Source organism: Rattus norvegicus, chromosome 13, assembly GCF_021556685.1.
Source record: "Rattus norvegicus strain SHRSP/BbbUtx chromosome 13, alternate assembly SHRSP_T2T, whole genome shotgun sequence".
NCBI classification, from domain to species: Eukaryota; Metazoa; Chordata; class Mammalia; order Rodentia; family Muridae; genus Rattus; species Rattus norvegicus.
In genome coordinates this window covers 79,305,336-79,318,308 of record NC_141546.1, presented here as the reverse complement: position 1 = coordinate 79,318,308, position 12,973 = coordinate 79,305,336, and the positions used below count along the sequence as shown (strand labels likewise).

The following is a 12,973-nucleotide window of genomic DNA, read 5'->3' as shown; positions in this document are numbered from 1 at the left end:
TGAGGGCTGCACAAACTCGTCAGCATTAATCGTCGTGGAGGACTGTGGTGCAGATGCCAAGCATCCCCCTGGAGCTTCCCCAAGTTCCGTGCCTTTCCAGTGAAGCCTACAATAGGCACTTGGCTCCAGAGACTGGTCTAGCCACGGACCTCAGGCTCAGAGTCATTCTTAGGGAAGGAAGTCAGCTCCCAGGCACCAGAGGCGAGACTTCCTTTATACATGCCACTGTGTGGGACGAACAGCTTGGAGTCTACATTGTGGGGGCCTTATCAGCAAACCTTGGAATTAGACTGAAGCTTCTGAAAGCTCCAGCTTGTCTCGAAGGCAAGACTTCCAGATAGTTTTCATCAGTTTCTTAGTCACGTCCACTGGTTTCTAAGTGGAGCACTCCGAGACAGTTTTCTTAGTCACGCCCACTGGTTTCTAACTGGAGCAGTACAAGACGAAGTCCAATACGCATGCGCTCAGCAAGCTTGTGCCTGCAGCATGCCTTAAGAATGCAAGCACTAAAGAAAGTCACAGTCAAGTCCAAGAGTCAATATGGGAGGAACCACACAAACCTCTGAATATCAGTGTGGCGATCTCAAGGAAAATGCCCCTCACAGACTCATAGGGAGGGGCGTTATTAGAGGTGTGGCCTTACTGGAAGAACTGTGTCATTAGGGGATGGGCTTTGAAGTTTCATAAGCTGAATGAAGCCAGGCCTAGTGGCTGTCTCTTCCTGCTGCCTGCAGATCTAGATGTAGAGCTCCTGGCTACCTCTCTGTCACAATGTCTGTGTGTGCAGGTATATGTGAATGCATGTGTGTTTGTGTGTGCATGTCTATGTGAATGCATGTGTTTGTGTGTGCATGTCTATGTGAGTGCATGTGTGTTTGTGTGTGCATGTCTATGTGAATGCATGTGTGTTTGTGTGTGCATGTCTATGTGAGTGCATGTGTGTTTGTGTGTGCAGGTATATGTGAGTGCATGTGTGTTTGTGTGTGCATGTCTATGTGAGTGCATGTGTGTTTGTGTGTGCATGTCTATGTGAATGCATGTGTGTTTGTGTGTGCAGGTATATGTGAGTGCATGTGTTTGTGCATGCAGGTATATGTGAGTGCATGTGTTTGTGTGTGCATGTCTATGTGAATGCATGTGTGTTTGTGTGTGCAGGTATATGTGAGTGCATGTGTGTTTGTGTGTGCATGTCTATGAGAGTGCATGTGTGTTTGTGCGTGCATGTCTATGTGAGTGCATGTGTTTGTGTGTGCAGCTATAGTGAGTGCATGTGTTTGTGTGTGCATGTCTATGTGAATGCATGTGTGTTTGTGTGTGCAGGTATATGTGAGTGCATGTGTGTTTGTGTGTGCATGTCTGTGTGAGTGCATGTGTGTTTGTGTGTGCAGGTATATGTGAGTGCATGTGTGTTTGTGTGTGCAGGTATATGTGAGTGCATGTGTGTTTGTGTGTGCAGGTATATGTGAGTGCATGTGTGTTTGTGCGTGCATGTCTATGTGAGTGCATGTGTTTGTGTGTGCAGCTATAGTGAGTGCATGTGTTTGTGTGTGCAGGTCTATGTGAATGCATGTGTGTTTGTGTGTGCAGGTCTATGTGAATGCATGTGTGTTTGTGTGTGCAGGTCTATGTGAATGCATGTGTGTTTGGTGCACATGCATGTGGAGCCCAGAAGCTGGCACTGAGTGTCTTCCTCTTCCACCTTATATTTTGTACTTAGTTTAGTATGAGGTTAAATTACTTTACTTTATATGTATGAGTATTTTGCTCGCATCTCCATACATCTGCACCACAATCATGTCTGGTGCCTGTGTAGGGCAGTAGAGGTAACTGGATCCCTTAGAACTCGAGCTGCAGACAGTTGTGAGCCACTATGCGGGTGCTGGGAATGAAACCCAGGGCTTCTGAAAATACAAGGGCCTCTAACCACTGAGCCATCCATCTCTTTAGCCCTTCCACCTTATTTTTGAGACAGGGTCTCTCACTGAATTTCCAATTGGCTAAGGCTAGCCAGCAAACTTGGGGAATCCATCTGTCTCTGTCTGTCCCCTACCCCAACACGGAGGTTAGAGATGGATGCTCTGTCATACTGAATTGTTGTTGTTGTTGCTGCTGTTGTTGTTGTTGTTTTAATGTGGATACTGGGGATCCCAACTCAGGTCCTCAATAAAGTGCACACAAACACTTTACTGACTGAGCAATATTCCCAGGACACTCAATTTTCTTTTGGTCTGGTAAACATGTGTAAAAGAAATTTAAATAATTCCCTTCTCGTACTTTTTACTGTGTCTTAAGACTCAAGGCTCGTCATTTAGACACTGATGACTGTGGGGCTTCATGCTGGAGGCTTTCCACTGAGAGCTCTAGTCTGGCTAGGTGCACGGGTTCAGGTTAAGGGGGGAGAACTCTGGCAGGGAGGGGGAACTGCTTTCCCTACTTTCGCTGCTGGTGCTGTTCCGCCTCTGTTTCCGCAGCTGCTGTTACAGTTTGGCTCGGGCCAGGCTGAGCTGGACAGGCTGAGCTGGACAGGAGACTGACTGGCCAGCAAGGGGTGCAGGGGAGCTTCTGGCAGTGATTTCAGGAGAGCAGATCTCTTCCCCAAGAGGCGGTGTTACATCTCTTATGACAGAAGCTCTCAGACAATGGAGTAATTCCTGCACACCTTTAATCCTTCTGAATAGGATTCTTACATACAGTTTTGGGATGAGTTGGAGTCTGACAGCAGGTACTTCCTACTGGTTTGGCCTGAGAACTTGGGAAAACCTCATCTACATATTGGGGGGGGGTCCTGCTTCTATGTGACTGATCTGTCTTGAGCCTGCTTGACTTGTGGCCACATCCTCGCCTGTGGAGGAGGGGCTTGGGGCGTTGCTCTAGTGACTGGTCTGTCTCAAACCCACCTACAGAGGGCTGTGGTGGGAGGGGCTGTAGCTACATAAGAGGGGCCTGATCTCCTGGGAGACTGGGAATGTGCCTGCCATCCTTTAGGGTCCCCCAGGGATTCGACCTATCTTGACCAGGAATCAGGGTACCTTTCACAGCCCGCCACCCCACAGATGAGAAGCCATCTGACATATGTGCTTGACTATAGTTAGCTGTTCAATTGTTCAGTTCTAGATATATGAAGAACCTTCTAGGAGAAGAGGTTTAATGCCAATGGTTACACAGGTCTCCAACAGCAGAGCACCATTTCCCTCGCTAGTTTCACATGCTAGTCTGTTAGAGGGTTGGTCATCTATAGTGGGGAATAACTTCAACTATTTTAGAGCTGGTGATAAGTAAGGTGCACATGACACAGACTGAAGGAAAACAGATCTCAAAGACCTTGCAGCAGACAGAAGCTGTGCCCATCCATGTTCATCTGAGCACTGCCTGGCACCGGTTCCCGCCTCTCCTAGCTGTGCACGAGTGCCTGTGTAACTGCAGTGAGGAGCACAGACCTTCCTCCCCCCCCACACTGTGCTCTCTTCTGCTGGCTGCTTCCTCCCTTTCCTCTTCTAATGAGGAGCTGGACCAGGCCCTATGGAGGTGAGATCCGGGGATTTGCTGCTTATGGCATTTTATTCTTTAGTTTATTAAGAAATGTTTGAATTGGGAAAACAAGAGCACACAGTCTGCTATCAGAGGCTAAGAAATAATGCATGCTCTGGAAGATTAGCACGGCCAGAGTCTGACGTATAGTTACAGTAGGTTCTTATGAGAAAGGAGTGGAAACTGTCAGGAACAGGCTTACTGACAGGCAAGTCTCTGGAAAGTTCGGGCTCCCGATGACACGGGGGATGATGGGAGGACTTGATGTTTATGACACATGCTGAAGGAGCACAGCCCCTCGAAGTAACTGTGTGAGCTGAGAACCAGCTCTGCATCCTGCTACCCTGCATGTCTGCGCCTCCTTCACACACCCAATACCTTACAGACCACAGTCCTTAGCCACTCGATTAGGCCTTCATTTCTAAGCCACCACCAAGCCCACATCTCTGTCTTGACACTTAGCACACATAGGTGGCTTCTGTGTGAGCAGGGATCGAGGTATTCACACCAGTTACTTCAGCAGAGCTGTCTTCATGGTAGTTGTGACACCATGGCTGGTTCGCGGTAAGGAAGGCTGGCAGCAATTTGAGCAAATTGGGACTATGTAGGTCAGATGAGTCTGGTATACTTGAAGTCAGTCCTGAAGGTTTTGATGCAGATTGATGCCATTTCCTTTCCTTGCCTTATCATTCTTCAGAGTACTCTGAACTCAAGATGAATTTTAAGCGGAATCTTATTTAAACATTAGACTCAATCAGAAGATTTACAGTTTACATCAAATAAAACTATTAAGCAAGATGGTGGACTAAATGCTGACCTGCTGAAAAAGTGCCACGGACATTAAACGGGAGAAAGAACCTCAATAACCCACAAAAGGGTGCGCGCGCACACAGACACACACACACACACACACACACACACACACACACACACGCACGCACACAACCAGAGAGAGAGAGAGAGAGAGAGAGAGAGAGAGAGAGAGAGAGAGAGAGAGAGATTAAATGATTAAATGGAGCTATACCACATGGGGTAATGATCCTTCCCTAAAGAGTCATGGACTCTAACAAATCCCCAGTGTCAGGTATTTGGAAACCTCCCTTCAAGTTATATTAATCAAGTTCAAGAGGCTCCAAAATAACAGAAACCATTACCATTTACCATGGCTGCTCTCAGAACCTGAAGGCAAGACCCTAGAGGTGAAGACACCACATACTTCAGACAGAGCATTTGGAGGAATAGAGCTAGACCTGACCTAGGAGCCTCCTGCTTGAGGACAAGGTCTCAAAGCATCCACAGGTGCTATGCAAGCTACGGGAGAAAGCAATTGACAGCTCTATGCAGCCCCAAAGCCTACAAATTACAATGGCCAGCCCAGTAAGCTATTCTAAAGGGTGTAAGCGTGGCAGGCTTACATGGAATTAAGAGAAAAAAAAAACAAATTTGGAAAGTTCCAAAACTTAAAAATTCAGAGAATATTAAAAGTATACACTGAGCATTGTCTTACATGGAGGTTAATGCACTTGGGGGATCATCTGACAGAAACTCATCTGTTTAACTCTTTCACACAGAGCACACACAGAACTGCAAATCTGACCTTCTAAGTAAGCCTGGCCCAGGCCTTTTGGTTGCTGTTTGAACAAAGTTAGATTTAGAATGCTTCAATTAAATCTTTCTTCACTAAAAATGTTCACACCTCCTTTACAGCTTCCCAGAAGCTGAATGCCAAGAAGGAAATTTAATTGTAAAAGCTGGGAGCCTAACTAATAATGCAATCAGCCCCAAATTAGGAGACACAGTAGACAGGAAGTGTCTTGCAGGGCTCTAGGTCTATCAGGAGTCAAATTCACTCTTTATGTAAATACTAAAACATGAAAAGAAGTTCTAAGAAAACCCTTCGTCAGGCAGCCATCACCAGAGCCAATTCTGGCACCAACGTTAAAAACTGTCACTGTTTTAATCCATGCTCTGCAGTTGATCAAACAGATATCTCAACTGTGTTTTCATCTGTTTATTTCAAAAATACTAAAATGGCTTTGAAATATTCTCATTAAAATTAAACTAATTTTACAACCCAAACAGCATTAACACACAGACTATAGAGTTCTTTACTAGGAATTTTGACGCAGCTCCAAAGAACCAGGGAATGTATCAACTTCTAGATTGAGACAAAGCTTAAAACACCTTGATTTGACCAAAGAAGCAAAATTCAGAATGAACAATATCATGATCTACATAATAAAACAATCTAATGCATGAATCTGTTATAAAAATAGAAATATTCTAAGAAATCTTCAGGCTTAATTTATAAAGAAGTCTTTATTTTTAAAAAGTGAAATTGTTTGGTCATTCCATGTGCAAGAGAGGTATTTCCATCAGGATTACCCCTTCTGCCTATCACCAACCATAACAGGCAACCAGAAAGCAAGCCTATAGCCCATAGTCATAGGCCCTAAAGGGGAACCAATACTGTTGCTTTGCTAAATGGACACGTTGTCAAACTGCCTTCTAAATATTTACGTTTATACCCATAGGTTTGTGCTGCTCTCCACCTTGGCCAGAGAAGTGTCCTCCTGGGCATCAGTGTGTGCAGACTCATAACTGGTCAAAATGGTGAGAATCAGTGACTTGTGAGTTTCTAGCATTTATTGGGACATCTATATCAACCTTCCCATTCACACTCCCAAAAAAGGTCCAGGGGCCTCAAGAAGAGAGGGCAGAGTGAGTGTACATGCTGAGGGAATGGGAGAAGAACTGTGAGAAATTGTCATTTGGACACAACACAGCTGTGACCTGACTGAAACACTCCTGACTCATTGTAGTGAGGCCATCCACACAAGGACATTCAATATTCCAGTAGGCATTACAAATTGGATTCAGTGGATGGTGGAGAGAGGGGGAGGGAGAGGGAGGGAGAGAGAAAGAGAGAACGAGGGCAAGAACACAGAAGGGGAATCGGAAGGAGGGAGGGAGGGAAGGAGGGAAGGAAGGAGAAGACATGAGAGTGGGAAGGGGTAGGTTGGAGATATCTAGGGGAAGTAGACGGAGAGTTGAGTGTGGATATGCTCACGCTACATGGTATGAATAATACAAACTATTAAAGAATAAATAAAAGAATAGCTGCTGACTTTGTTCCTTTTAAGCAACAATCCCACTTTATGAAGTTAATTTAGACATAGGCTTTAACTAAGGAAAACAATTCAAGTCCCCTTTTCGTAAGCAATGACAGGAATCTTACTTTCCCTGGTGGCTGGTGGGTTTTGATAGCATTTTAAATAGCTTTTTATACTAGGGAAAAGTTCTGCTGTAGTTGAAAATTAAGCTGATGATATTAGCAGTGGCATGGGTAGTGAGGGATACTAATCATAGCTACAGTGTCTGAGATCCAGCACTAACCAATGCTGGGACTGTCCTAAGCACCTTCATTTTTTTTTAATTTATTTATTATATGAATACACTGTAGCTGTCTTCAGACACACCAGAAGAGGGCATCAGATCTCATTACAGATGGTTGTGAGCCACCATGTGGTTGCTGGGATTTGAACTCAGGACCTCTGGAAGAGCAGTCAGTACTCTTAACCACTGAGCCATCTCTCCAGCCCCCTAAGCACCTTCATATAATGTAAGTCTGATCCTTGGTCATACAAAAGGTACAGCACTATTATCATTATTATAAATATGCAAATAGGATACAAAAAGGCAAAATAATTGGGTCAACATATATGGATAGTAATCAACAGAATGGTATTCGAAGGACATAATCAGATTTCAGAATGAAATTATCTACTTATATCTCTACTTACAGTTAACCTTTAGAGAACTGATTGAAATGACTTAAGCCTGCATAAACATTAAAACTATATATGTAACATAAATTTCATTTTGATACCTTTCAATTATATGTATTATGAAATTATATATGATTTGTCAGTTATATTCACCTGTGTAATTATGTTATACAGTTATTGTATTTTCTAATTTCCCTGTATTTTATGACTATTCATTTTATTGACAGAATTAAATTAACTGCATATAAATAATATTGAGGACATATAAACATGATTTTAAAATTAAAAATGAAAAAACAAAACCAAACATTCACCTGGTTTTACTTTCTTTTCAATTCTGAGCTCTGAGATGAAAAGACCGAAACACCTCAAGCATACTTTTCCCCTCACCATGTATTTAAAAACCAGAAACAAAAAATAAAAATAAGTTAAACAACAGAAGTTTCTCCTTTCCCTAGCCCTCTTAGAAGTGAGAGGAGAGATTACTGTAACCTCATAGATTAAATGCAGGACTAAGAATTAACACTGCCTACATACACATGACTACTATTTATGTCCAGAAATTTTTACCGTGAAAGATAAGGATGCAAGTCAGTCAATGACTTCATTGTGCACACCAGAACTCCCCCAAACTCATTTATCCCAGCAATAGACTGCTCAAACAGGCAGTTTCTGTCACAAGTTCCCTCAAACCGGGCAAAAACTTACTTATCAACAACTATATATTCATTATATGAAGTTATAATTCCAATCCACTGTGTGACATCCCGCCCAAGGTATGGAATGAACTCTGCCCAGGCTCCATCACTGACGAGACAGAAGAACCCATCCTAGACGGTAGTTTCAATGGCTGCTCTGCAAGCCCAGTCTATGAGGACCACATCAAGGCCTAGTTCTTCCTTACACAGTAGCTGGCAGGAAACCTGCACTCAGTGGCTTGGGAATCGGGTATGCAAGGAATTCTAGAGGAAGTCAGCTCTTACCCAACATATGATAGAGCTAATATCCAAAATATATAAAGAACTCAAGAAGTTAGACTCCAAAAACTAAACAATTCGATTAAAGCATGGGGTACAGAGCTAAGCAGAGAATTCTAAACAGCAATTTCGAATGGTCAAAAGAAATGTTCAACATCTTTAGTCATCAGGGAAATGCAAATCAAAGTGACCCTGAGATTCCACCTTACAATCAGAATAACTAAGATCAAAAGCTCAGGTGCCACAGATGCTGGTGAGGATGTGGAGAAAGAGGAACACTCCTCCATTGCTTCTGGGACTGCAAACTGGTACAACCACTTTGGAAATCAATCTAGTTGTTCTTCAGGAAATTGGAAATAGTTCTTCCTGAAGACCCAGCTACACTGTCCTGGGCATATACCCAAAAGATGCTCTACCATACCACAAGGACACATGCCCACTATGTTCATAGCAGCCTTATTTGTAATGGCTTGAAGCTAGAAACAACCCAGATGTCCTCAACCAAAGAATGGATGAAGAAAATGTGGTTCATTTACACAATGGAATTGTGTAACTATTAAAAACAAGAACATCATGAATTTTGCAGGTAAATAGATGGAACTAGAAAATATTATCCTGAATGAGATAACCCAGAGCCAAAAAGACATGCATGGTATGTACTCGTTGATAGGTGAATATTAGTCAAAAAAAGTACAGAATACCCAGGATATAACTCATAGACCATGAGAAGTTTAACACACAGGAAGGCCAAAGTGAGGATGCTTCAATCCCACTTAGAAGGGGAAACATAGAAGGCAGAGGGAGGGAGGGACTTGAGTGGGAGAGGGGAGGGAGAGGGGGAAAAGGGGGAAAGGATCAGGTAGGGGGTGGAGGGTAAAAGCCCAGGGGGCCAGGAGAATGAATGGAAATATGCAGTTTCTGGGGTCGGAGCTTCTGGGGCGAGACCCTCTAAAAAGTCCAGAGACGTGGGAGGTGAGAGAATCTCAGGATTGAATGGGGGTGACCTTAGCCAAAGTGCCCAACAGTGGAGAGAGGGAACTCAGAGTCCACTTCCAGTAGTTAGACAGAGCCCCAAGTATGGGTTACCAACCCACAGTCAAAAATTGTTCCCATCTAAAAGAACTACAGGAACAAAAATGGAGAAGAGACTGAAGGAAAGGCTGTCCAGGGACCGGCCCAACTTGGGGTCCATCTCATCCATCTCATAGCGGGGGGCTGAGGGGGACACCAAGGCCTGACACTATTACTGATGCTATGATGTGCTTACAGACAGGAGCCTAGCATGGCTGTCCTCTGAGAGGCCCTAGCAGCAGCTGACTGAGACAGATGCAGACACTTACATCCAATCATTGGAGTGAAGTCAGGGACCCCTATGGAGGAATTAGGGGAAGGGTTGAAGGAGCTGAAGGGAAGGACGACCCCATAGGAAGACCAGCAGTCTCAACTAACCCAGACCCCTGTGAGCTCCCAGAGACTGAGCCACCATTTATGGCTCATGCATGGCTGGTCTGAGGCGCTGGCATATATACAGCTGAGGGTGCCTGGTCTGCCCTCAGTGGGAGAAGGTGCGCCTAAGCCTGGAGAGACTTGAGGCCCGAGGGAAGGGGAAGACCTGGTGTTGGGGGGCGGGGGGAGACATCCTCTCAGAGATAGGGGGAAAGAGGAATGGGATGAAGAGCTGTGGGGGGAGTACTGGGGGACGATGGCAAGAATGTAAATAAATAAAAATTTTAAAAAAGAAGGGCTTCTAAGGGATAACAATAAAGCACAACAAAATAAGACAAAACGAAACCCATCTCATCAAAGTTGGACAAGGCAAACCATCAGGAGAGCACAAAAGAAGGGGCAGCTTATTTTTAATTTAAAAAAAAAAAACCAGAAACAACCCAAGTATGCATATGGTTGCTATGAATATTCAATCAGTCATAAAATATTCAGAAAACCTCAAAGGTCAGAAATGCTCACAAAAATGAAATTACAGCAGCAGAGTACAGACACACCTCAGCTACAATGCACTCATATGTATCATGTATGCACACATGTGTACACAGAGACACAAATGCAGAAGAAAACATGCCAAACTATTAACTATAACAAGTCTGATAATTTTTTTACAACAAGGTCTTGAGATATATCTGTATCTGTATCTGTATCTGTCTGTATCTGTATCTGTCTGTATCTGTATCTGTATCTATCTGTATCTGTATCTGTATCACCTATATCTATATCTATATCTGTATTTTCCAGTCTGGCCTCAAACTCACTATGTAGTTCAGAATGACTTAAAAGTGCAGTTGTCCACTCTCAGACTTCTGAGTGCTAAGATTCCAAGTGTGTAGCATCGTGCCTGGTTTAGATAAATTTTTATTGTCTTATAATAAATATGCATATGAAATTTTCAAGTTTTTCTACTATATGTATGCTTAGAACACATAAAAACTCCACTCTATTGTGCATACTACTCAGCATATTCTATTTTCCAAGAAGTATCTTTTAAATTATACGCATTATTTTTAAAACAACTTGGAGTATCTGATGGAGATGCACACACTAGACTCATACAAGCAGAAGAGATAGTTTAAAGCAAGGAATGAACATGTACAGTCCCAGTGTATATGTGTGCATACCCACATATGTCTATGAGTATGTGGATATATACATAGATAGATAGATAGATAGATAGATAGATAGATAGATAGATAGATAGATAGATAGATATTCATTTCCATCAAAGAACTGTTCCAGATACAGAGGACTAGAGGGAGAATCTCCAACTCTCTCAGTAAAGATACGCTCTGGACGTAATGAACATGTTTGCCTGGTTCCCTCAAGGTCAGAAGTGGGCATCAGATCCCTTGGGACTGGAGCTGTGGGTCTGGGAACCAAACCCAGGTCCTCAGCAAAACCAATAATCACTCTTAACTCTGAGCCATCTCTCCAGCTGTATACACAGTGCTTTAATGCACACTGAGCGAGGTGAGTGAGCCTCAGTTATGTGGTTGGGAAGACAGAAGATCCGAAGCAGGGAAACAGCAACTGTTCATAGCATGGTGAGCTTGGCTATGAACAGCTACTACAAATGCAGATACCAAAATAAAGACAGACATTTAGACAGACTTCCCTTAAATATAGCCTTGAGTCATGTGCCTTCGAAGAGAAAAACCTGAAATATTAAAGTATACTTTAGTTGCACCAGGTAAAACACAGTGCACAAACATTAGCCAAATAAGCTATTCCATTGTAAAGCATCTACGACGTGGCCCTTACCTTCACTGATAGCATGGGGCTTGATAATGCAGCAGGTACAATTGGTAAATTTAGCAGTGTTTGCTGGGCCACAGCCTCCACTGGAGGGGAAAAATAATTCCATTTCCTAAAGATAGGGAGTGACGAGAAAAAGGATGTTGACATAGATGGTCTCTTATCTGAGACTTGTAGACTATTTCTGGAGATACACAATTACTCTTAAAGTTTTATGACAGAAAGTCTTTGTTTCCAGTTCTCTTTTCTTTTTTTTTTTCTTTTTTTTTTTTTTTTTTTCAGAGCTGGGGACCGAACCCAGGGCCTTGCGCTTCCTAGGTAAGCGCTCTACCACTGAGCTAAATCCCCAGCCCCTGTTTCCAGTTCTCTAAATGTGAATTTACAAAGACTGTGGTATCTTAGTTCCACTTCAGCATCACGATCAGAATAACACGCAAAGAGTATTAATCAAAGCAATGCGACAATGTCGTTGTATGACCTCTACTATAAGTGACGAGATCTCAACAAACTGAGGATTGGGGGGAAAAGGTATGAAGTTCTTACTTTCCCCAAAATATAGTTTATAAATACAGATATAATGTAAAGTTTAAAACTATGTAAAATAAAATTAAAACAAGGATATCCCTATGGAAACAGAAACCTACAGCTAATTAACCATAATTTGCAATAGTTCTATCATAAACCAAAATGAGCAATATATTATGAATGATTCACGCAGTGGTTATCTGCTTTGCCAAGGGCTCATAAGACCAACAAGTCAGCCATCTGAATGGACCACGAGGATGTTCACATTAATCAGTTCTTTTAATGACTTAAATGCTGCCCTAAGCAGTTAGCATTATTCTTTCCACTAGGTTCTCCATAAAAACCTGTTCCTTGCTCCAACATCTGCCAGGAGCAAAGGACTCTCTGAATGGGCTCACCTCTACAAAGCTCTCCCTGACACCCCCACCAGCACCATGTATCCATCCCAGCTGTGACTATTCAAGGACTTGTCACCTACTGTAACATTATACATTTGAAGAAAAGGACCAATTTGCAGATCTTACTGGCTTCCAAACACCTAGAACAAAACCTGACTCTGAGTATTTTCTTTTCACTAAATTTATACTTGAAAGATCAAACCTGCCATTCTGGAGACAGAGGCAAAAGGCTAGTAAGTCCCCTGGCCGACAGAACAAGTCCCAGGCCAACTATGGCTACATAGTGAGACCGTGATTCAAGTTTACAATTAAAAAAGTCAAAGATAATAACAGATATGTTAATATGCTATACTAATACATTTTATATTTTATTAGAATACATTAATTATATAGAAAATAGGCCTCCTGGGGACATTTTCATAGAGGTCCACACGCACTGTGATCTTACCAATCCCACGTTACTCTCCCTTTTCCCTCTATCCCATCCTCTTCTCTA

At 42.9% G+C, this 12,973-nt stretch overlaps 1 protein-coding gene across 8 annotated transcripts in view; it reads right to left on the bottom strand.

Moving 5' to 3' along the window:
* The window catches only part of Nme7 (NME/NM23 family member 7), a 129,326-nt gene that overhangs the window by 79,041 nt on the left and 37,312 nt on the right, over positions 1–12,973 (bottom strand). For 4 of the 8 annotated variants that reach the window (XM_087579965.1, XM_087579966.1, XM_087579964.1 and 1 more), the window contains 2 exons: positions 11,561–11,666; positions 11,228–11,456 (listed from right to left, as the gene is read on the bottom strand). In XM_087579965.1, coding sequence (XP_087436091.1) covers positions 11,416–11,456; positions 11,561–11,666 — 147 coding nt within the window. In that variant the 3' untranslated portion in view covers positions 11,228–11,415. 8 annotated transcript variants of the gene reach the window in all.